Raw genomic sequence first — 25815 nt, 5'->3', positions numbered from 1 at the left:
TATAAAGATACATATGTAAAGAAATAAATGTATAAAGGTATATGTATATAAAGCAATAAATATGTAAGGAAATATATGTATAAAGAAATAAGTGTATACAGATATAAGTGTATAAAGGAATAAGTGTATAAAGGTAGGTATACCTATTAGAAAAATTTCCCTCAAGTTCCATGAAATACTCACTTCTAATGCCTTGGCATCTCTCAACAGGCGAGGGTTGAGTCTTGAGGAGTGAGGGTTTTTGGCCCAGGCTTCGTTGTCTAATTTCAGCACCGATCCTCCGAACTTTGCAAACTTGAGGGTTCGTGAGCGCTGAGAGCCATCCCACTCTGAGGGAGATGCTGTGGACCAGGAGAGCTCAAAGGTCTTGCTTAGGACCGCTGTTTATAAGTCCACAAGATGTTTGACTTTAGTCATCATGAATTTCCGTTCTGACCACAACTCGAGTGGGTGAGCACTGATGCCATGTTCTACTCGAGCTACGATTCAGATAAGGAATGTACCGAGGCCTGCTTTGCTCAGGCCTCCAAGGCCTGCTTTGTCATTTCTATTCAGATAAGGGATATACTTAGGCCTGTTTTGTCAAGTTCCTGTCCTTGACCAGGTGACAGAAGTTGCTGGTACAATCACTATTTTTCCATCCTTAGCCATGAGAGGGTGTCTGGTTTGATCAAGGGACACTTAATCACCCAACTTATTACACAAAGGCTAAGGCATGGATTTCTGAAGTCGTAGTGAGGCCCAGGAAAAGGTTGGGGCAGGTGGGAGATGCACCACCGCAGAAATGGATCACCACTTTCCCAGGTTTGTGGCTGGCAATAAAAGTTATTTGCATTTGGACTAATTTGGGGAGAGAAGGAGAAGCAGATACGTGGTTGTGTGAAAAAAGAGTTGAAGTGTCATTTTTTAACTAGTGTTAAAATTCCCTGAGCTTTCAGTATGCTTCTGGTAAACTGGTAAAGCTTGAAAACAGAATTTAAGTTAAATAAACAGAATAGAACGACTAGTCCAGTGATGTATTTGCTAGTTACAAATTCTGAACCGTGTGTTTGACCATGGATGTGGCAGGCACTGCCGTACTCGGTGATGAAGACCTGTTCCCTGTGTTGGGCTGCGGTGTTGGCCACCTGGTAACCTGAGCAAACCCCTCCAATCCTGCCCGCCACAAATTCCTTGTGTGCAAAAAAGTACAATTGTACTGACCTTCTTGGTAGATAAAGCATACAATGTAGGGCAAGGTGGGCTTTTCCCTACTCCAGAAATTGGGACCTGTATTTAAGGGATGAGGTGGGAGTGAGGGTGCCCCTTTGCATCTGAAGTCCATGTGGTCCATGGCAGTTTAGCAAAGAACAGAGGATACAGCATCACCCCCTCGAGACCATGCATGTGCCGAGCATCCTGGGGAGCCACCGTCATTCCCATCTGCACTGACTTGCGACCTTTCTTCCAAACACAGTTGTCGACTTGAACCCTTATATTTCATGTTTGTACTATGTTTGAAGAGTATTTCTTGGGAGCAGATAAAATGTATGGCTTTGGTTTGTTTTCAGAAGTTAAGATGTTAGCTTGTTTCTCTTTCTGCTCTATTTATGTATTACTAGCTTTTATTTGCTTTCCTATCAAGTAGCCTTTTGTTTGGTTGGTTTATTTTTTGATATTTTTCTATACTTATCTTCTAGTTGATAATGGAGATCACATGGTTTTGATAGAATGGATGCTATGTGGGTTAATTTTTCTCCTAAAATTACTTAAAATGTCATCTCACTGAGGATGACAAATCAAGGTCCTCATAAACATTCATGTTATGAAATCGATTCTGACTTAGGCACTTTTTATTATTGTTGCCTGCATAAAAAATTGTCATTAACTTTGTCAGAATACTGAAATTTGAATATCTGTTTGTTGTGAACACAGAAGCGATTTCATCTTAAAGTGACAAAGGGCAGAGTTTCTAATGAAAATGTAATTTGTAGCCTCTGACTGCAAATGCTTCTGTTTGTGCTAATTCTCATTTAAGTCACTGCAAAAGGTATGGTATATCGGCTTAAACAGCGTCAATATCAAAGGCTTTACTTTTCATTATTATTACTTTTTTCCTATGATAGTTTTGGTAAAATTCAAATGCATCAGTAATAATGTTTCACTTTTATCGCATTATCAGATTAGTTTTACACTGCCTTAACCTGAGTTGCATCACTTAAATGCCATTTAAAAATCAACCATTAAGTTGTTTCAAATGGTTCCAAGGAGATATTCTTGGATGCGCAAGAATTAATCTCTTGTGCCATTTTGGGCAAAAAGGTGGAACAAGGTTTCTATAGGTGAGGACAACGGTAGAGCAGTGTTTGCTGGCTGCCACAGAGGGGCTGGGGCTCCTGCGTCCTGTGTCCTGCATCCTGACACTCTGCACCAGCTGCATCCCCACTTCCCAGCTGGCACCTTACGGCTGCAGCCTCTCCCGCGGTGACACTGATGGGATCGTGAGCGTGACACTTTGCAGGATGTCTGGGGAGAGTTTTCTTTCCTTGGTTCCTTATCCTTCACCAAGTACAAGTTTTCTCCTTTTAATCTGCTTTGGGAACCTGATGCTTTCCCCAAGAATGTGTTTGATCCTGCCAAATGCCTTGTCACACACTTAAAAAGGAGTGGCTGGGGATAATTCACAGACAGTTAGAGACATCCACCCCTAAATACTTTGTTGGAGGACACCCACTTTGTACCCACGCACACTAGATGAGTACGAAATTGCCGGCGTCCATGAGATACCCTTGCTGTGCAAACAGGAGGATATATTTAGTGATCTTTTTCACAGACTGCCGGGATGTAAATGCTGCACTACTTGATTTGTGAGTTCTTACAGCAGAGTGGGATCTTGCTGGGATGTCAGCACACTGTTTTGGGGTGTCTATGGGCTTTTTGAAACGGATTCTTGGACTGCTGGTACAAATGAAGCAAATAAATCTGCTCCTGCTGTTGTTCACGAGGCTCCTTCCAGCTCTACCTCCTGCCTCTTGGCCCTCTGCTCCCTGTCTGTCCTTTTGCAAGCTCTGCCTTGCAAACTGCCTTGCAGTTCCTTTGCTGAACCTCTTATCTCATCGACGGATCCAACTAAGCACACAAAAGTGCTACTGAGAGCTTTTTCCAATTCTTCTCTGTTGATGGTAATGCATCCAGCGCTCCTATTGATGGATTAATATGGGGCTGGCTGTGGCAGGGCCCGTTGCTGGAGGCTGCTCCCAAGCACGCCGCCTGTGATCCTGCACCGGCTGACTCTGAACCCGTTTGATCGTTGTAGGGGGTCAAACGCTTGGCTCGAGTCTTTTTTATGTTTGTGTTTCTCTCAGGCAAATGGGGCTGAAGAAAAGATACTGGAGCGACCAAAGTGGAGCGTTCTCATGAAAAAAAAAAAAAAAGATACAAAACACAAAGCACCATTTGTGCTCAAATTTGGGGGATGCTTTAGATGACTTGGTTTTCTTCAGCTGAAGAAATGCTTTGATTCTATTCTATTGTTAATTAACCACTCTGAGAAAAAATACACTTGTAAATTAGGTGGGAGAGCACTTCAGGTCTCTGCACTGACTTCTGCTAAGGCTGGCAATCTCCTCTTGGTTCTCATTCACAGGTGCAAATGCTCTGGAGACCAACCCAGGGGTAGGTCACCGCTGCGGAGCTGTTGGCCTTCCTCCGCTATCAAAATCTTGCCACGTAAAACCGGTACACCCAGCAAGAAATCCATGCTCCTCTTCTGTCAGGAAAGTTCTTGAGGGGTTGTCTCTGTCAGTCTGCCTTTAACTGTGGAAATTCAATTTTGTGTGCCTGTATTCATGTGGAGCCCCACAAACAGGTCTGCTGGTAGAAATGGCAAGTCAAGCTCTATTCATTGGGAAAAGAGGCACAAACTGGAACTGGTTTATATTTTGGTTAAAGATCACCTGAGGCATTTCAATGGGATGATTTCTTGGACAGTTTGTACTTGCAATTTCATGGACGGTTAGGACAGCAGCTTCTGCCTACGAGTAGCTGTAAATGGCCAAACACTATTCAAAAGCCATATTGTAGTTGGAAAAGTTGACTACATCTTCCAGAGGACCGTTTGAGTTTGAGGTCAGTTATTTTTACTTTCCTGTTTTGTTCTAGTTAAATATTTTTACTTGCTCTCAGAACAATAGCTCCCACCACACTGAAGCCTTTGCCGAATGCAGTAGCTTTTCATACCTCCTCCTGTAGCAAGCCATGCAGCGCCCAAGGGTCTCATCTCCTTAGTTTAGCTAAATATAGGCTTTTCAAGCCCTTGTATAGTGTCTAATCCATACCTTTACTAAGCTTAACAAGCTGAATCCAGTGGCATAAGCAGCTGATGCAGCTTTATGGGTAGAGGAATCATCTACATTCTCTTACACTTGCTCTTAATCTGCCAGGGTTTGTTTAAATTTTCTCCTGCTTAATCTGGTATTTTGCTGCCTGTATGTACTTGGCTCTGAGGACTGGATTGTTGTAATGATTTTTCCTGTCTGCAAACTTACTCTTCAGTTTTCCATGCTATCTGCCCAGGGAGACCCAATAATTTTATATTTTTTCAAGTAACTGTTTAAGAAGATAAAAAAAGTCAGCCAAATCTGCAGTTACTTTTACATGATTCCGAAATAAGGTCCTATTTACCAGCCTGTTCACAGACTGAACTCACAAAACCAAGAGTTTCTCTGGCTTTGGTTGCAAAGCTTCTCTCACCCTGTACTCTTTGGTTTGGAGAGAGCTGGTCCCGTACGCACGCTGGCAGCTGCAACAGGATGAAAATATCCACAAAGCTTTCTGGCAGAATCTTACTTTGACAAAACATTTACAATGGTTATAAAAAAGATTTGTTTCCATATCTTAGCTAGTTTGACTTTTTCCAGCTTTTTTGCAGACTCAATATGGGTTTTGTTGATGCTCTTTTCTAAAAGCAAGTAGATCTGTGGTTTGCAGTCATGATGCATACAGTTACACAGCACTGCATGCCTTGGGATTCGAAAGTGGTTTCAAACCCACCTTTGTAAACAGAGGGAGTCACAGTGCATTTTAACAACTACTCCTCCTGCCCCAAGCATACACGTGTCTGGGGGTGTGCTCACGTACACCATGTGCATGCACACACGTGCACACCCCCTGCCAAGAACTCTGAGCTCAATGGACCCAGGTAGCTGGTTCACAACAGCAGTGGCTTGCAAGGCTTAAAAAAGCATAGAAGAGGTGGGCATGCGTGGTCACGCGTTATCCTTCCTTTATCTGTGCACCTTCCTCTCTGCCAGCAACCAGGAGTTCAGAGCCTTTCTGCATCTAGACCATCATGTTTAGGAATTGTTGGTGTATCCAACCTACATGAATTTCTGTAGTTATTTAGCTTGTTTGTAATTTTGAACACGTTGGTGGTATTGTCCTAAAGAGCTTGAACACGATGCGAACGGTTTGAGAGATTCTGTAAGATACTTGGCAGAACTGACCCGCTCTGTTGTCTTGTCTGTGGGAGAGGAGCAAACATCCTCTCCACTGCTTCTTATGGGTCAGAACCAGCAGCTAAAAACTCGAAATTTGTCTTCCTGGACTAATTGCCACTTTGCATGGCCATCGGGATGCAAGGAGGCTGAATGCTACCATATGCATAGAGATGACATTGACATGACCTGTGCCCAAACCCTTTCTCTGGCAGAAAGATACTTCGGTGTTTTCTGCTAACCGAAGAGCACTGAGAAGGCATTTCAGGTGGTGAAGTAGTAAAACTCCAGGAGTGCTCTTAGCGGGGTGTGATCTAGCCTTATTTGTGCAGGTGGTTAAGGTGAAGCTACCTTTGTTGCCTCTCGTGGATCCTCTTGCCTAGTTGAGCTTTCATGGAGCCATGACACAAGGACTGTATCTCACAGCATGCAGCTGAAACTCTTTTTTCTGTGCTGCAAATGTGCCTTGCAGCTTGCGTTACTTCAGGCCGAGCAAGCAGGAGCAGGATCCTGTTTGCTTTTCCTCTGTTGGAAGGAACGGTGCCATTCTGGAGTCTGATTATTTGGCTGGCTGCTCAGCACATTGACTGCGCAACAACTTCTTATCTTGGGTCTTCATTCCTTTGCAGTTTAGCTTTGTTTTTCCCCAGCGCTGTGTTCTGCCATTGGATTGCATTCATGCAGCGTGCCCACGGGCTGCACTGTAATGTTGCATGCATTGTGCCATCCAAAATAATCTCGGCGGGTGTTCTAAGCAGCTGCCGTGATACAACCCATCTTCTTGGCAGCCAGAAGTGCTGTGTGCTGTGTGTGCTCCTCATCTTCGTATATTGCAGAAGAGATTGGAACCTATAGAAGTCTTGCTTATGGTATACTTTGCCAAGATTACTCTGGTACCTAGCAGCTGTCTGTACATGCTTGGTAAAGAAGATGTGTTTTGTTAATTAGGATTATGTGAGATGGTGCTTAGAGAACTCTATGTAGATACAAAATGGTCTCCCTGGGAAAAAAAATTCTTTGGGACTCTCTGCCACATTTTAATGGAGGTCCACAGTGAGCTGGTAGTGGGCTTCTGACTGACACCTTTTTTAGCACCACATCGGGAATGTAGGCTGCAGAAAATCTCGTCTGACTGTACTACTGCAAAAAACACCTAAGCTTTGCTTTGATATAGCCATTAGCAGTCGGCATAGCTGCACAGTAAATGCACAGCTTATTGGGGTCTGGGCTTTTTCCTCATTATTTGGGTTCCTGCATGTTTGGAGATGGACTCAAGCTAATGTAATATTTGCCTTCATATATTCCAGCTGCGTGGGTGTTGAAGAAGAAGAGGCACCAGATATCGACATCTATCATTGTCCAAATTGTGAGAAAACTCACGGAAAGTCTACTTGTAAGTATACTTACACAGCTGGTCCTCAAATACATAGCAGATTCTGTATGTTTAAAGAAAAGCTTTTTTTTTTGTCCCCCCATTATGAAAAGACACACCTAAATATCATGTGTCATAAATACTAGAATTCAAACCATGAGGTGAAAAAAGATGTTAGCGGGAGAAAACGATGGGCTGGATTGTGGAGCTTTGGATGCAGCTCCCTGCCTGGCCTCAGGCAGCGTGTATGAGCTAATGCAAAGCACCTTACCTGGAGAGCTTCAGTCCTCAGTCCTGGCAATGAAAATGGTGCTTCCTTCCTCGCATAGGGTTAGGAATTGTGAAGGCAGTTAGTACCGTGGGCTAGAAAAATCCTATGAGACAGCTAGTTCTAATACAGTGATTTTTGGAAACTACATGGTGTTTTTTGTCTTTGGATGAGAAAAGTAAGAAACAGTATGTTATGCTTGGCCTGGATATGAAACTGTAGTGATTGCAGTGGCAGTCAAAATTGTAGGATGCACTGAAGGTGCCAATTCTCTTGCTCAGGAAAAAGTTCTCCTGAGTAAAAGTGACAGTTGATCTCAGTGGGAGTTTTGTCTGGGAAAGAACTGTAGGATGTGTTTGCTTTGGTCAGATTAATTCACAAATTCTTTGTATAATACAATGGGGAAAAAAAAAAGAAACTAAACTAATCCCTGTAGAAGATGAAATGCTTTAATTGAAAGCCATTTATTGTAAATAAGCAACAACAATGCAGAGGTTCTCACTGCTTTGCAACCTTAGAGCAACACACAGAGGAAGAGCACTGTGCTCATCTCCCAGCAGCTAAATGAATCATAACGTTCCTTTTTTAGTGTGAAATAAGGGGTGGCTGGAAACTGACTTCTGTTATGTTACAATTCAGTAATTTTAAAACTGAGCAGTTACTTCTGCACTGCCTTAAAAGCTAAAGTTTAACAAATTTCTAGAGGGAAAAGGGAGGAGTTTGAAACGTTCATTTTGGGGACAAAAAATAATTTTTCCACTCGACTTTTTCAAAATCAAGTGTGAACTGGAAACCTGAATGACCTGCAGCTGTTCCTGTCTCCCAGATGGTCTGCTGACAACTTTGGCCCAAACAGGGTGCCAACAAATTCAGCAAACTGACAAAAAAACCCTTGAGAGGCTTGTTCTGAAAGACTTAAAATCAATGCGTCCCCACAAAATGTTTTGATTGAAAAGAGTCAGCCTTTCTAATGTTTTGTTGGAAGATTTCTGACAAACACGCTGGAAATTGGTCAAACAAATAACCACAAATCATCTTCAAGTGAACAATGTGGTATTGGAATGGGTTGTGTTGAAAAGTGGGGTATGACTGCAGGTACTCTCAGGTTGTTCTTGACCCAGCATAGAAGCAGCAGCACAGGATTTCTAGCCTATGTGAGTTTTGTGTAACATTGAGATGTGTCTGATGCTTTGATTTCTTTCACTTTGCTTTGAGTTATGAGTGATGAAAGGCACCTACTTTTCAGTGTGAGGGGAAAAAAATCAGACAGAAGCAGCAGAAGTCTATAATCAGGGATTAAATATCAATTCTATAAAAACTGTGGTGCCTAATCTTAGCATTCAAGAAATGGCAGTTTCGATAAAAAGATTACAAGTTTAATATACCAGTTGAGGAGAGTTGAATCAATGACCACCTTCTGATGCTTTAAGAAGACTTTTGGCTATCCAGTTCTTTTTGTCCAAATAAAAATCCAACTTGGCAGTATGTCCCTCAATCTGCATCGTGCAGCACAGCAGAAAGTGCTGCTGGAGTGCTGTTGCTAGTTATAGTCTTATCAATGTATGAGGTCATCAGCATGGTAGGAAAACAGAACATTATGTCATTCTGCAGTATAGCAACACGACTTTGTTTTCTCCTTTCAAATGCATTGCAGAAAGTTTAATAATGTACAAGACCAATCATCAAAGGAGTTGAGTGTCAAAATTTCAGAAGCATTGGTCATTGATAACCTTACCTCGAGTTTTGGTGAAGCGCAAGATCACAGGTTCTCAAGCTGCATAGCCATTTTCACTATTAACTTGTAGAGTCGTCGATCCTGTTGAAAAATGAGGCTGTTATCCTGTAGCCCCTCCTTGCGGAGTGCAATAGGCCAGGAAAGTTAAAAGACTGATGAAATGAAGGCAGGAACAGCTTGGCTTGATGCATTCATTCTGTCAGGCATTTGTATGCAGGGCATCCTGCTACACGGCACTTGGGCTCTACTGGGACTTCTGTGAGGTGATCACTTTCATTTGTTTATTAACTGTTACAGTATAAGTTTAAACCGGTTATCTAGCACTATCAGTTTTGTAATAAATGAGTAAGAGTTGTTCCAGAGCCAGTAGTTCACTGGTATAATCTAATTATTGCAAGATTAGCAAAAGGGAAACGCAGACACCAGTTGTCTGTTATGCAACTTGTCTGGATTTAAAAATATACGTGTATTTCTGGAGCATGCATTCCACAATATATGTTTTCCAGATGTCAAATTTAGAAATCATTTTCCTCTTCTTACATTTTTCCACTTTACCAATGTGGCTTAGTGGCTACTATTTCAGAAGATTGCTTCCTGTCATATGACATCTCCAGCCATTTTGGTTTAATGAAATTTGTAGGGACTTCTCTTTGGGAAAAATTATACACACTCATACCAAATTTTCTGACTTCATTTAAATAAAATCTAAGTGCTTTGTTTAGGCAGACTTGACTCGTTTTCATAACACAATCTGAAATGTTCGGTTTGATTGCTGTCTCATTTGCAGGAGTGAAAATCAGGAGAAATTCTTTGGAATTGGTGAATTTACTTAGATGCAAGCAAACCAAAGTCAGGCTGAAACTGTTTTTTAAGTAGTTACAACCTTCAGTATAAATCAATAGAGAGCTAACAGCGTACTTCTAGGTATCCCTTATGCATATAAGTATACTTTTGAAGTCTAGAATTACTCATTTTGAGATACAGTTTTCATAAATATATATTCCCTTCTTCCTCTGGCGGGTTTTCTGTAGAAGGAGTGGGTTATAATTTCCAAAGGTCAAATTTGGATCAGAAAGTTCTGCAGAAAAAGCAATCTGTAATCATTTAAGAAAAAAATGGCCTTTCTGGCCAAAGCTAGTATTTGTTGCGCGTGTTAATAGGCCTTTAAACCTTACTGTGGTGTTTATGGTAAAGATGAAACATAAAGAGAATCGCTGAAAATGGGCCAAGTGTCGATTGTTTGATGTGGTATATTGGACTACAGCAGCCGGCTTGCTGCTGTCCAGGAGATAGCACCTCCTGGGGAGCGTTCTGGCAGCAGAGGCATCTTTGTTGCCTCTGTGTGAGAGGTGGATGTGAGCAGCAGATGCGAGCGGTAGATGTGAGAGATGGATGTGAGCAATGGATGCAAGCGGTGGATGCCTGCTGGCGCTCAATGTTGAGGGGAAAAGCTCCCCACTGCTTTTTGAAGAGTTGCAGTGAATTTCTTAATTCAGCACTGATTTGCTGCTTTTATTTCTCAATGCTCCATGCTATCTGAAGTGTAATAAAAGAAGGCGCTAATATTGATAAGCTCTTTAATTTTCACTGTGGCAAGTGACACCTGTTTCACTGGGACTTGTGCTAAGACTTCCAGTGTTGGTTCGGATCTGCTGAGAGGGGGAGGAGGCAGTTGTTGGAAAGGGAAGGAGAGGAGAAAGGTTTGGCATTCACGTCGGGCTTGTTTCCTTTGTTACCAGGAGTGTTGAATTAATACACTAAGCCTGAGAGTCATTAAGATAAAGAACTAGCAGCTTTAATAAATATATCCAGCTAGGCTGGGGAGCTGCCTGGAACTAATAAAACCAACATGCTTTGTGCAAAACCTGGGATGGATTCATTGGGAGTTAAACTTGAGTTATTCCAGGGTTGTGGTTGGGAAAATGAAGTTAGCTTTTTCCAAACTGTGGCCTCCAGATTTCTTTCTTAATGAAAAAGTATGTGGGTCTCTGTGTGTGTGCATGTGCAAAGAGCAATTTTTTAGTGCTGTCCATGCATGGTTACTGAGGAGTCTCGTTCCTTCCCTAGCTGTTTTGAACAGTAAGAAAAACATAAGAGAACTTGATTTTGGGGTAAAATATTGAGTTTCATGATGTAAAACAAGGGTGAAAAATAAAAGTAAGTTGTGACATAGGAAAGTTCTAGTAACAGAGGCTTGAAATGATACAAATATGCACTTGGGATAAAACCCAATTTACTACCAAAGTGAGCATGTCTGGACAGACTGTGGAAGTAGGAACAGCTGAGAGAGATAGTGCTGACTAAGTGAAAAACCTGGACCAGTTTTTCTTGCTCTGTGTTATCTGGCTGTCAAAGAGGCAAGGCAGAACTACATTGCCATTTGACTTACTTATTTGTGCTTATTCCAGCTGAGCCTTGCTCCGTGATGAACTTGCCTGTATGTCTGTCACCCACTGGGAGCACAGTCAAGGGTGCTTCAGTCTGCTGTCATCAACTGAAGGCCTAAGCCTGGCTTGCCTTTCAAAACCTAGAAATAAGAGGAGCTCTAAAAATTGCATTTGTGGTGCCCTTGCGTCTTTTTTTTTTCTTTTCTTTTTCCTTTTATGTGCATGCTGTGTGCAGGGCGTAATTCAAAGCCCATCAAAATTGATGTCAAATCTGCCACTGCTGGACAGACCTCTATATTGCATATTGAGAAGGCAGAAAAGTGGCTTTCTAAGCGTTTTATGATAAGGATTAAGTGTGTAGTCTGGAGAGTACAAGATGTCCAGAGCCTGTGTTTGCATAAAGCCTGCAGTAGCTGTGCAGCTCAGTAATTACCCGTCTGGTTGCCCGTACAAAACGAACACTGTTCAGTATGTAATAGATCTTCAGGCTACAGTATAATTGTCTAATGGTGAATTGAGAGCAATATGAAAATTTGCAGTGCAGCATAATGGCAGTTCCCTCTTCTCTACTCGCATAAGAAATGAAAAGAAGATTTTTCCTTCCTTCAGATGTCGTAATAATTATCTTGTACTTAACATACAGTACTGTCCAATTAATTCTTTTTCAGTGAAAAAGAAAAGAAATTGGCATAAACATGATACTGGACAGACGACAGAGGTCAAACCTGTACAAAACGGGAGCCAAGTCTTTATAAAAGAACTTCGAAGTCGTACTTTTCCAAGGTAGGTTGTTTGGCTGCATGTGTGGACAGGGCTGTTGAGGTAAAGCATGTGTGGCCAGTTTCCTACGAAGCTGATGATGATCCTTGCTGAAAGCATTACATAGTACAGAACGAAAAAGTTTAAATGGGCTCTGTTTTATTGCAGATGTCCTAGGCTCTTCCCTTTTTTATGTTTGTGTAGTCATATTTAAATCGACTCTTGACTGAACCCAGTTCCTGCGGGTTTCCATAGAAGCTAGTATTTGTGAAGACAAGAATAAGAACATGTTTGGCCCCTACAACATTTGTTTGCATAAGAAACTAACCAATGTATTGCATAGAATTATCCATTTCTCAAAAGTACTAATGGTTTTGCTGGAGTCGGTCTCCATCTTGAAAATACGAACAATGACATCCTCAGTAGCTACAGTGACAAAGGCTCTCTTATTTGGGGTAATGAATAGTGCTAATTGTTAGGTGACATGTTCCACACTTTATTAGGCTGCTTCACAGCCATTTGTAAGAGTGATAATTTTCTTCTGGTTCTTTAATGTAGGCCTTAGCCAAATAAATCCTTAATTATTAATGACTAATTATTTTAGAAGAATCCTTGGAGACTGGTAAAGCATACTTGGTAAACATACAACTTCTTCCTTTTTACAGAGAATTTAATTTCACATTTAATTTCAGATACTGGTCTTAGGCTGGTTAAGGAAAAGACTGAAAATACCTCTGCAAAGTTTGCAGTGCTTACAGATGTGTTTCACTGAACTCAGGATCCGATATTTTTACTTTCTTGGCTATTTTTATTTGGGCCTGCTAGATTTTTGTCTTAGCCTTTTTTTTTTGTATACAGAGCAATTTGACAGGTTGCAAAGCTGATTTCTTAAAAAAGATTTAAGGCCTAGGCAGAATGATTTCAGTAACCTCGAACGGCCTCTGAGATTGCACTCACATATGCAATATCTCTGAGGCACTCCTAAATTGTAAAAAAAATGGCCTCCCTTTTTTTTGTTTCTTTCTCACATAAATGTGCACATACAAAAATCCTGCTGCCAAATTAAAGTTTCTGAGACTTTCTGGTCTGTAGCCAAAAGGAGTGCCTGCAAGATTCAGGCCTCTGACATCTATACTTGCACCATTAGTAAAACAAAGTCTTGTTGAGAAATTGTCTCTTTTGAAGAAAATGAATGAAATCTGCAGATGTTCACAGAACAAAACTCAAAACTCGTCAGTCAGAATGTGATGAATAGAAAATGGGGGTCTCCGTTCAGAGACAGAAGCATCATTGCTGACTCACAGCTCATGACAGTAAATTATAACCCACGGTTAGTCCCTTGGTAAGGCTTGGATCAAAAGGAACAGTGAAGAGAGCAAAAAGGCAAAAAATATAATTCATGTCATTCCGCTCTGGAATGTTTAATACCAATATAGCATTAGAGTAGTAATAGTAGTAGTAATACTAATTAAATCGATGGTTTGAGTGCTTCAGTGTAGGTGCCAAACTCTCCATCTTGACACAATCATTACTAGATGCTCTGGTACTGATTTCTCTTTACAACTATGTATAAGTTTCTGTGGCGCATATAGGAGCAAATCAGACTTGAACAAGTACGCGAGCTATATACGTGCATTGTAAAGTAAGTGCAGAGGTTTAGTGATAAATGTTGGTTTACTTCTTGCTCCTCAGAATCTCCAGCCTTGTTCTTTGTGCATTGCTGGTGTACGATACCAGTGCTCACATAAATGAGGAACGCTCCTTTTAATTAGTTATTAGTTAAATTTGCCTCCTTGAGCAGCCATTGCCAATTCATTGTGGTTGGGGTGATCCAGAAATAAACTGGGTTTCTACAGCTTATCCCTGTTTGCATCCGGCCATCTTGTTCGGAGTTCAAACCCCACCAGGGCGGCCTGAGCAGGCCCAGGGCAAGGGGTTCCCCCTGCGTGGTGGGGTCGAAGGAGGAACCCCCATAGCTAAAGGGTGTCAGGGGCTCTGCTGCAGGTTGGGCTTCATGGAGCAGCGAAGGCGGCGAGACCTCAGCGTGCCAGCCACCATGGCAGCACTCGCAGCCTCATCCCCTTTCCCGCCCGTTTTTGGTGCTGTATGAAGATGTGAGCTGTAGTTCAGAACTGCTGCAGGAGAGGGCAGTCACGTATTAGCCTAACCTGCCCGGGGAGATAGTGCTTTTTGGGGTGAACACTCAAAGTTTTGCTGTTCCCCCCGTCGGCAGCTGTGGCCCTGGCCTACTGGACGGTGTTTGGAGCCCAGCTGAGAAACAACACACAGCAGCAGGGCGCTTTTGGGACCGATGGTCCTTCATATACAGTCACTTTTTACTCTGAATTCAAAGTGTTTTACTCTTGAAAAGACCTAGAAATCAGACTTGAATTTCCCTTGAGAGTTGTCAGTGCGAATAGCTGGTCATCTGGTGAAGCTGCCCTTTCCTTAGTCCCTTTGAAGCCCTTCCAGTGACTTGAAAAGGATTAGCAGAATATTTCCCGAGCAATTTATTTGACTTCTTAAAAATTATTTGCAAAGTATTTCCTGGGCAATTTATTTGAGATTATGTAACCTGTTTAATCTTGCCTTCTTTAGAGTGGAACATTTAACACTAATTTCTTTAACATTGATCACTGGTAACTCGACAGATCCCTATAGTAGAGGTCTTTCCCCGCAAGCTGTTATTTTAGGAGTTTCCAGTAGTTGGTGCGTGAGGCTCAAACGAATCGATTCCAGATGATTTTAGTGTGCCCTGCGTGCTTTGCAATAAACGGCTTTGTGGCTTATGTCTTATGCACCTAATTTGCATATAATTGCTTATTCATAACCTTTTCCTTTCAGTAGTGAAATGCAGGGTATGCCAAACTCTGCATGGAAGTATCTCACTATTGAATCTGTGTTTACTTTTTCAGTGCTGAAGATATAGTCATGAAAGTGCCAGGCAGCCAACTAACAACAGAGTATTTGGAAGAAAATGGCTTTGCAGAGCCCATCCTTGTCACAAAGAAGGACGGCCTGGGTTTGTCCGTACCTGCACCCACCTTCTACGTCAGCGATGTTGAAAACTATGTTGGTGGGTAGCTGGCAAGCAGGTGGCATTGTACTGTTTGGCGCTCAGCTGCTTTTTTAAAGATATATATGTATTGTTTGTATAAAAAATTGTAAAATCTATTCTATAATATTGTCTACATCTTGAGCTATGCTGACTTCAGTATTTATTGTGTAGTGGTAGCTTGTAATTAACAATTAATTCACTCTGGTTTCTTGTGGCAACTTGACAGTCAGCCTGAGCCAGAGTGCATTGTACTCTGTAGCACTGCATTAAAAGAAACAACCGTAGTAGTATCAAGAAATAGTTTCTTCAGACCAGGTCTTAATTGATTACTGCCATCTCACTTTGTATTGAAGGAGGTACTAGACTGAGACTCCCACTTTGCAAAGGCAGTCCACTTTTTAACACTGGTGTCAGTGAGAGGTATTTTCATTGCTACTGGTCATTTGTATTAATTTTGACATCCTTCTGTCTCTAACCTGAGCAGGGAATTGTACTGCATCTTCTCACAAGTCTTCACATCATCCCACCTTGGAAGACATACCTTGGCCAGGAGCCATGGAAGTGCTCTGAAGTGGCTTGTCTTGTCTCCACATCCTTCTTCCTTTAGCATGTGTGATCTCGTCTCTTGTCCTCTCTCGCTCTGTCCCTCCTCGATGTCACTTTCTGTCCAATTCTCTCTCCTTCCAGTCTTCTGGCAAGGCGTTGTCCTTTTGGAGCCGTGACTCCGGCTCCAGTGTATCTGTCTGCATTTCGTGGTCCCTTTATCTCCTCACATAGTCTGCTGACCTCCTGCACTCTCCTTACCCAGTTCCCCAAACTGTAGGGTGCTGTCACCAGCCACCACTGTTCTTGACTGTATCTGTTGCTTTTGTAGTGATTGTGTGCAGTGAGATAACTATGAATAAAGGAGTTATATCAAGACCCCTGATTTTATTGTTATCTCTATCCCACTGCTTCTACAGGAAACATATTTTCCTTGCCCGTCTGCTACGCTTAGCAGATTTTCTTGTATGACCTAGGTGCTCCTTGTGCATCTGCTGGCTTTCTCTCAGCCTCTAGCTGAAGTAATCCACCCAGCCAACAGAATGTTAGTGAAAAGCTGGAGCGAAGAACACAAGTTGTTTAATCTGAAGCTGCCACCAGATTTGAACAGCACAAATAGGCGCTGGTCTAACGTCCATGGGGTTAGTTCTCTTGGACGGGATTCCCAGGCAGGGATTTGTCTCGCTGTTTTGTAGTTTATTACATTGGACCTAGGATGTCTTTTAGAAACAACCTGAAGTAAGTAGCAGAGGACAAAACGCCACAAATGAGCCTGCCAAATACATCATTACTGTTCTGGCATGTCATGAAAAAAAAACAAATTGATTTTTTTTCCCCTCCTAATGTGAAAAAAGCTATGAATGAAATGCTGGGAGAGGAAAAACAGCCAATTAAAATTGAAGGGAAGAAAGACTGGAGAGATGCTTTTCTTGCAGAAAGGATAAGAGAGTGTGCTTAGAAATGGGTACTGTTTATAAAGCTCTGACTTTCTCCGTGTGTCCTCTGGTTTGCCCAGTGTAAAATTCCACTAATTGACTGATACTGTTGGTATTAACACTGGAGATTTGTATCCAACAAGGTCTGTTGGAGGAAATGTGTAAGTACTAGCAGATTATTCTCTGTACACTAATACAGACAGGATGGATTTTTGATAGGTGTGATTTTGAGTAAAATAACAAAAAGTCGATTTTTTTGTGACACACTTGAAAGACCATGTTAAAAAATGAGAACTTCCTGCAAAACTCCTCCTTGGTTATAGATTTCATAAGCTAAAATTTAAAATAGAGCATAAGAGAACTTACAATTTTGGAAAATCAGTTTGACAAAATGTCCTGTACAGTATTACACTCTGTCTACAAGCACAAGGCTTTTACAGGGTGGTGGGTAGGGCTTACTCTGTGGATATACAAGTATTTGCATATAATTTTCACCAAGCAAATAAAATCCATAATGAAATTAATAGACTCAAAATAACTTTAATCCTCTAAAGATAAAAACTACAGAAAGAATTATGTTGGGGTGTGAATACAAAAGCACCATTTTATGTGTATACATTTTGTGTATATACATGTCTTTTATACATATATGTGTATGTGTATACATCTATAAACAACAGGGAAGATACAAAGATCAGAAAACCAAAAGATTGAGATGTTTCTCGAAATGTTAACTCACCCCCAAGCATACAAAATGAGGCAAGTCAGGCTGCCCTTCAATCTCTCTTTTTCACTGAATTAATTTGTAGGACCAGAGAGGAGCGTTGATGTCACTGATGTCACCAAGCAGAAAGACTGCAAGATGAAGCTCAAGGAATTTGTGGATTACTACTACAGCACAAACAGGAAAAGGGTCCTCAATGTGACCAACCTGGAGTTCTCGGACACGAGGTAAGAGTCCAGGCTCCTGCAGCGTCTGGGGTACATGGTTGGGTCAGCTGGGGGAGCTTGAAGAGCCTCTGCCTTCTCCAGTGGTTCTCTCTTTAGAAAGTGCTGTTTAGCCTTGGGATAGTGGCTTCTTGTTGCTCTGATCCTCCACTGCATCGTCCATATACAGGCCAAGCACTGAAATGAAAGTGCTGTTTGCTATCATCTGAGGAGAATAGTACACAGTGGACGAAATGGGCCAGCATTTGTCATGGTAATTCATGCGTGCATATCAACAGCATTCATGTGCCATCAGCATTCACACATCAGAACATTTTTGGTACCTTTCAGTTTTATTTTAATTTCAGTAGTATACGTATAGTTAGTTCAGTGCAACTAGAACGTAACTTGATGCTCCAGGAGCAAATTCTCTGCCTTGTTCTGGTAGTGAATGATAACATAGTAAGTTCCTGGCATGATCTTAGGTGCTTAGATGCCACTTGATAAATACCGGTAAGACCAAAGAAAGGAGGACAGAGGTGACCACAAAGGTGTGATAACACTGTATGTGGGAGAACAAGGACACAAGGGGTCTTATTTCTTAATATTCTGTGTCATTTTTCTGGTGAGATGGGAATCCTGATGGATATAAGGCGACGACAACCCTTCTTCCACCTTAAGGTGATCTGAAATGTGGTGATCTCCTCAGAGCATTCTTTCTGAAAACGCATTGTACAGCAGTGAGCATCCTACTTGTACAACACTGGTTTGAGTGCATCATATATTGCTTACTGAAATCTTCCATTTAAAGTAGCAGAGAGGGAGTAAATAGATGAGGTGTGGCTTTAGGTGTAGCATAACATGTCACTGGATGGCCTTGAATGAGAATAAGTTTGAAATTATTATAATTTTGCCATCCTATACCATGTATTATAGTTTTAGTGTCAGTGGTTTTGCGAGTTAACCTGTAATCTGTATGGCAGCAGTTCAGAACTAGAATGATGCTGGCTTCTCGATGGAAAGCTGGGGGCTGTGATGGTACTGATGAGCTCTGAGCTTGAGGCTCAGGTGCGTTAGTGATGCAGTGAGCCAGAGGTAACGGTGCTGGCTATGTGCATATCACCGATCCTCAATGACAGGAAGCCTACTATTCTCATGTTTTATATTGTGTGTTTTATATGTAGGATAATTAGCTGATGTAAATGACTAGGAGTTTAAGTTACTGCTTTGTGCTTTATATAGCTGTATCCATCACCTGAACTGTACTTTTATTCCAGAAGTAGGCAGATGCATCTATAATGTATTGAACTTCATGCAACTGTGCAGATCATTTTTACAGTTCTTGTAGTCCTTCTGGGGAGTTAGGACTTCTAGAAGGGAAGTGTCAGAGAAGGAAAGATTCCTTTATACACAAACACTACACAGAAGATGAGAAGTGTCAACATAGAAATAAAGAATGGTTGTTTTGGGGAGCATTCCATTTTAGCGAGAAGACGTAAAGTAGCCTTAAAAAAGAAAGCTGATGAATAATTACAAACTCATTTTTTTTAAAACCATTACCTTTAGCCCGGTTGTTAGTGTTTTAGTAGTGCACATCCATTTCTGCAGAAGCATCTCTAGTAATTACAGACTTCAAAGATTACCAGTATCTTCAGTTGAGATTTTTTTGGCTTTCTACCATTATCCTAGAATAATGGGAGGTCTTTTGTTCTGAAGGGCTGCTGGAGCTGTCATTCATATGCTGCTAATTTAGACATTAACTAGCAAATATTTTATGTCTTACCATAGACAGTGACACTTTAATTGAATGCACTGCTCCATCTTTCTCTGCCATTTTAAATGGAGCTATTGTTATCAGTGAGCATAAATGACACATAGGAGCATTTAATTTTAGTTTGAAGTGCAGTTGCTCTTACTGACATGATATTTTAGAGCATCCAGGAGTGAAAGTCCACCCCCTGCAAATATTAGTCCAAATTTTGGACTATTTAAATATAAAATTTAGCACGTTCTGGGATGAAACACTTTTAATACCTGTTTATCATGCCACTACATCGTCTTAGCTGTGTTTTACACTATATATTATATATGCAATATAAATATAATATCTAAATTATATAAACAAATATATACAATATGAATATATGCTCAATTTAAATAAATCTATTCATTAGTATAAATTATATAAATAAATATGATATATGTTGTATTTAAAATATATTCACATTATCAAGTCAAATTAGACTTTTTCTTCTGAGCTTTTAATGTAATTTTGTCAGTCTAGAGAAGAAAATCACTGTGATTTTCAGCATCAGATCAAGACTTACTTAGTCCTTAAGTATTAACGTCCTTGTTACAAGGATTTTTAATATTAAGCTTAACTTGCCATTTTTTAAGATTTACCAGACCACTTCTGTAAGAGTGCACACATTTCACTTTCTCTTCTGAAGGGGGCTGGAAAAGTGACTGTGGTAACAGCGGTGTTGATAACTGAGCCTACACAGCAAGAGGCAGGGACTGGAAAAATACTAACAACGTATACTTGATCATAAATACTGCTACTGAAAGAAGTCAAAGGATCGTTGCTAAGTCGTCATACTTAAAAAGCTTAAATCTCTATCTGTAAACAGTTTTCACAAATTTTCTGAGTGAAGAGCAGTTCCACTGACATATAAGGAGTTGCTTCAGATTGCCGTGCAAGTATGAGAGTCACACTCCGCTTTTGGTTGTGTCAGGGTCCTTGTGCTCTTTTTTAAAAAGATGCATGTTTGTTTTCAATTCTCTCTGTAAAGGATGTCCAGTTTTGTAGAGCCCCCAGATATAGTTAAGAAGCTGTCCTGGGTGGAAAACTATTGGCCTGATGATGCTCTTCTGGCTAAACCAAAAGTTACCAAGTACTGCCTGATCTGCGTGAAGGACAGCTACACAGATTTCCACATAGATTCGGGAGGAGCTTCTGCATGGTACCATGTGCTGAAGGTGAGGGGTCATGTTTTTGCAGTGTATCTAGTAACGAACTACATTTTATATGCAAAGAACACCCTAAAATTCTCTCAAAAATTCAGGTCTCAGGTTTTTTTCTGCACGGTCTTGTTGTATCCCTAAGTAATATGCAGAGCCTTAACTGCTGTAAGTGGGTATGCTCTCAGCAGTGGCAGGGTCTACTGAGTGAGGAAGCCATGTGGAGTGTGGAAGTTGTCTGGGTATTTTCACTGTATTAGGATTTTAGAATTTGTTTAGTGCCTTCTGCACGTATGTCACCGAAGGCCTGAGAGATATGCTTTTGCAGGGTAACAGAACCTGACACTGTAAACTTTTTGCATCATCAGTCCCACAAATCTGAGCAAATGTGGTCAGCTAGTGATTTAATTATTTCAGCTGTTCTGTACAAAGCTGACTAGTAAATTTTACTTACATAGTGTTAAAATTCATAATGTTACATATTTGGATAAGTATGTGTGTATGTATCTATGCCAGTGCAGCATTGTTTGGTTTGGCTGCTTGTTGCTAATTTTATATTTTCTAATTCAGGGAGAAAAGATATTTTATCTCATCAAACCAGCCTCTGCAAATATTTCTCTTTATGAACGCTGGCAATCGGCAGCAAACCACAGTGAGATGTTTTTTGCAGACCAAGTAGATAAATGTTACAAATGCACAGTTAAACAAGGACAGACACTCTTCATTCCATCAGGTGAGCTGGCTGTTGCAGGTGAGGTTTCCTGCTTATTTTAGAGCTGCTGAAATAGCATGTCCAAAATGCTAGAGTGATGTGATTTGATGTCTTTCTTTGACAAAGCGTGAAGTCTAATTCTCAGTAGAAGTATAATTTCATATGCTTACCAAAAAAAAATTAATCTGAATTTTTACTGCTTTCTATCAGTATTTTAGCAGCCTTTTAAAAATACAACTAGAAGGTACAGTGCTCCACTCTTGGTGTAGCTGGATTGCAGTAACTCAGGAATTCTCTCCCTCTATCCAACCATGACATTGGTGCTTTTTGCCATCTACCAGAGAATTCATGTTGAATTGCTTTCTGGCCATGACTCCCCACAAAATCCTTTTATGGTCATTGATTCCCTGTGACACTAAGGAACTATACATGCCTGCACGAGTGTGAGTGTGCATTTAGGGTTTCACATGAGGCCTGGGTGTCACAGGTTTTTATAGGTTACTTGATAGACTCAGGCTTTCATTGCAGGTTAGGGGTGACGGGTTTTGTTTTTCTCAGTTCCTAGGAGGATCTTCATAAGGATAGGGAGTTGGTCAGAAGATAGTGCAGCGTTTTAAGTGAAGGCAGTTCTATTCCTGCCCCTGTCCCTCCACTTCTTTTCACCGTGGACTCATTTGCATTGCTGTTTCCAGCACTCCGTTACCTGTCTTTGTTATTGTCATTTGGGTTTTTATCCTTGGGACTCTTTTCTTTCTCTTTTAGGTTGGATTTATGCAACTCTGACACCTGTAGACTGCCTGGCCTTTGCAGGACATTTTCTACATAGTCTAAGTGTTGAAATGCAGATGAGGTAATTGGTCTTCAAAATGTAAAGTTAGGTAGAGGCTCAGTTTTTAATAAATTGGCCATCCTCTCTCCTATTAATTAGCCTATGTTTGCAGTAACATTGATGTAGGTCTGTCGGGCGATTTTGGAAAGTGTACCCACGTTTGTCCCCTTTGAGTGTGTTCTGCCGTGCTGTGTTATTCTAAGCTGTCTTTACACCTATTACATAGTCCATGGAAGAATATGTGAGGTGCTTGGATTGATGTGGCCAAGTCCTGAAGGAAGAAGTATTAAAAACTGTCAGGAGTTTTACCCTAGAACATGCCATTCACCTTCTGGATAAGCCCCCACCTGCTCAACTGGGCTCTTTGCCCAGTGTAAGACAATACAAGTAGTTCTTTACTGATGCCGGACAAATAAAGCAATAAAACTGTCTTACATCTGTATTGCAAAGTTCCTTACTAGTGTTATTTTTATGTTTTGCTTTTGGTCCGATGCCAGAATACGTGGTAGCAGCACAAAGAAATGAAGCACTGCAAAATAAAGCTCGGGCATTTATGAGCAGTGCTTGTCACTGCATGACATACTTGTGACCTGCTGTGCTTTAAGTTCATGTGGCTTTGTATTGCAGGGCATATGAAGTAGAAAGACGGTTGAAAATTGTCAGTCTGACCCAGTTTCCAAACTTCGAAACTGCATGTTGGTATATGGGAAAGCATCTACTAGAGACATTCAAAGGTAAGACTGCATTTCTTTGCCTGTCTTAATTGCTTAGCTTTGGGGGCCTGAAAATAGTTACTCTTAATTTCTGCTGATGTGCCACACAGAAGATACTTGTTATCTTGTAAACTACTTGTATTTGTAAACTGCTTTTAACATACCAGCAGAACATGCTGGTCTGGTCCAGCTCTCCCCTTAACATCCTGCCACATCGCTCTAGGAAGGATTTTACCTGTCCCTCTTACCTATGCCTAAGGGAAGGTTTTTTTATAATTTTTATATACATTTATAGAATGTATTTAAGCTGCCTCAGAGGCAAATGATGTAACATTTTTTTTAGTTTTTACTTGCCTGTCAAGTCTGGATTCATCCCCTGTTTTAACCTAATGAACTACATGCTCTGTCAACCCAGGGCATAGAGTAGCACTTCCTTCTCCCATCATTCTGCTGATCCTGGTTAAAGTACATGGGCAGGCCGCATATACATGGGGCCACAGGAACATCAGACATGTGGCCAGCAGGAGTACTGAGAATTAAAACAAAATTTTCTGTGAAATTCAAGATCTTCCAAATCAGATTCCTTCCGACTTGATCCAAACATCCATGCATGTATGTTCTTTACAGATTCGGGCTCGCTTTGCTCTTTGGCTCTATTTCTCTTACTACTACGTGTCTAGAGACACCCACCAGATCCTTTTATAATGAGAAAAATGTGTCTAATTAATAAGCAAGGTTAGGGGTCCCTCTGAGGGACTGTAATGGGGGGAAAAGTTTAGGCAAGCTTGTACTCCTGCAGAAGTGAAATGCTTTGCCCAACGTAACCTTTGTTTCCACGTATTGGTACTCACTTTTTCAGTCAGAATAAAAGAACCACTGATGGTACCTTTTTATTCCCAGAGCCTAGCGTGTATGAACATGGAAGCTAGCTTGAGTATGGGACCAATAAAGGAACCAGAAGGATTGCCAGTGTAGGCATACCTTGCAGGAGCACAGTGTAGAAAGGCTGAGTTGGATTTATGACACAGTAAATATACTCCTTATTACCGTCAAGTTATAATAGGGATTCATTTATGGTGACCAACTTTCAAAGAGTTAACTTTCATAGTTAAACTTTTCAAATTAAAGATGTTATGTAAAACAACTTTAGCTATCAGTATTTGAATGGCATTGTGTTTTTTCCCTGCTTAGGTTTGCATAAAGCTGGGCAACAACCTTCTGCTCATTTACTTCAAGGAGCAAAAATTCTCAATGGTGCTTTCAGGTCATGGACTAAAAAACAGGTAGGATGTTTTAATATTGTGTGTTTGTCAGGTTTGTCAGTCAGTGGAGCAGACAGCAAATGCTAGAACAAATGTATCTCCATAGCAAAATGGCCAATTCTAAAATCCCAAAGAGAAGGGACTGGGAGAACATGGAAGGAGAGCGATAGCTGGGATTTCATAGTGCCGCATGAGCAGTCAGCAGAAAAAAAGGTACCACCAGAGTTTTGAAAAACTCAGTTTTGCACACAGCCAAAAGAATACTGAATGAATGTTCTCCCTCACTCTGAGCATTTTCATGTGCCAAATCAATTAAGCAGAGGTTGCGTATGCAAGTGAGGCCTAGAACAACACCTGCGTTTTTGTATGCACAAGGTGTCCAGTTCCTGCAAATCAACACGTTAATTGAGCCAGGAAATACATATGGGTTGGAGAGAAGGCTTAAAGGGATTTGCAGCCTGAATTTCCTGCTGCAGTCATTTCAGAAGTGTTATTCTTGCGTGTGTTGCTCCTAAAGTTTTGGGGAATTAGCTGCAGAGACAGGCCATTCAATCATAAAACATGAAGAGGGGAACTAGCAGCTTTAGGATTTTCAGACATTTTAAGAAGGGATGAGCAGCTGAGTACATAATGTTGCATACACAGTTAGGTCAGTTAGGTGGCTGTCCCAGATTTAAATGTAGTCAGGGACTTGGCTGCTCCCTACTGCAAAAAGACAGTGCTTTTGAGCCTGAATTCACAATTGCTCCCTGGTTTCCTGTAGAAGGACTGACTGGTGTGGAAGCTCTCTTCTCTGTGTCACCCTGTTTATTTTTCCACTTGGCATGCAGACTGTGTTGGCATTTAGGTGAAGTTGAACTTTGAATATTGTAACATGACATGTGAATGCAAATGTTGTTAGTCCTGTCAGGGAGCTCCCAAACCACTCTGCTGACAAAGTATATGCCTATTGTAGTCGTTGAAGACACCAGCCTAACACAATCTCTCCTTGTAGATGTAGAAAAGGAATTTCTCACAGAATCTCATCTAAGGGGGTGAGCAAAGTGATGTTTCTGTTGTGAAAATGCAACAATATCTGAAAAAGACTATTGACTTTTTTACAATAACATCTAGAAGGGTAAAAAAGTATATTTTCCCCTTATTTGGACTACTGATGCAGTCAGTATTGATTTCAGTACATAGGAAAAATACGGACTTACTGAGGTTTTTTTATATTTTTGCAAAAAATGTACACAGAAACAGCAGTCTGGCTTTCTTGTGTTTTAGGCTTTAGCAGAGCATGAAGATGAGCTACCAGAAAACTTCAAACCAGCACAACTTATCAAGGACCTTGCCAAAGAAATAAGATTAAGTGAGGTTTGTGCTGTTTCTATAATATTAACTATATTATGGATCGTTTAATAATCTAGGCTATAAAATGAATTAATTGAAATAAATGAAGCTTTTTTTTCCTACTCCATTAAAACAATTCATGTGAGGTTTCACAGTAGGGCGACTGCTCAGGACTCTTGTCTGTGGCCGACTAGCCACATGTTCTGGGCTTCTGTTTGCTTTCTTGTTGGCTTTACACCATGTCTGCCTACCCTACATCCTTTCTCCTCTGCCTTCTCCTAGCTGGACTGGCCATGCTCCGCTCTCCATCCTTTTTTTCTCTTTCACTTTAGCTACTCCCCACCTAAAAACATGATAGAACTCAAAGAACCCTGGTGCCGTCTCCATGACCACGCTCCCTATGTAGCATTTTCTTTTCCTTATATTCATCAGTCTTGTCTATGACATTGTCTGAGTTTTGGACTATTATTTTGTACGTTGTCCCAATAGGGAGCCTTGCTCTTGGCTGGCCTCTAGGCAAAGTTACTATACCAAATGCAATAATAATT

The 25815-nt window shown here is 41.0% G+C and overlaps 1 protein-coding gene across 1 annotated transcript in view; it reads left to right on the top strand.

Annotated features, from left to right (window-relative positions):
* Positions 1 to 6781: 6781 nt before the first annotated feature.
* PHF2 (PHD finger protein 2) overlaps positions 6782 to 25815 on the top strand; it is a gene marked incomplete at both ends in the record, with an annotated part of 24144 nt that continues 5110 nt past the window's right edge. The window contains 10 exons of the mRNA XM_009700919.1: positions 6782 to 6867; positions 11905 to 12019; positions 14911 to 15071; positions 17341 to 17482; positions 20251 to 20437; positions 20990 to 21152; positions 21894 to 21981; positions 22588 to 22694; positions 23865 to 23956; positions 25202 to 25291. Coding sequence (XP_009699221.1) covers positions 6782 to 6867; positions 11905 to 12019; positions 14911 to 15071; positions 17341 to 17482; positions 20251 to 20437; positions 20990 to 21152; positions 21894 to 21981; positions 22588 to 22694; positions 23865 to 23956; positions 25202 to 25291 — 1231 coding nt within the window. The remainder of the gene's footprint in view (positions 6868 to 11904; positions 12020 to 14910; positions 15072 to 17340; positions 17483 to 20250; positions 20438 to 20989; positions 21153 to 21893; positions 21982 to 22587; positions 22695 to 23864; positions 23957 to 25201; positions 25292 to 25815) is intronic.

Source organism: Cariama cristata, unplaced genomic scaffold (assembly GCF_000690535.1).
Source record: "Cariama cristata isolate BGI_N322 unplaced genomic scaffold, ASM69053v1 scaffold28785, whole genome shotgun sequence".
Taxonomy (NCBI): Eukaryota; Metazoa; Chordata; class Aves; order Cariamiformes; family Cariamidae; genus Cariama; species Cariama cristata.
This window is presented reverse-complemented; position numbering and strand designations above follow the sequence as displayed.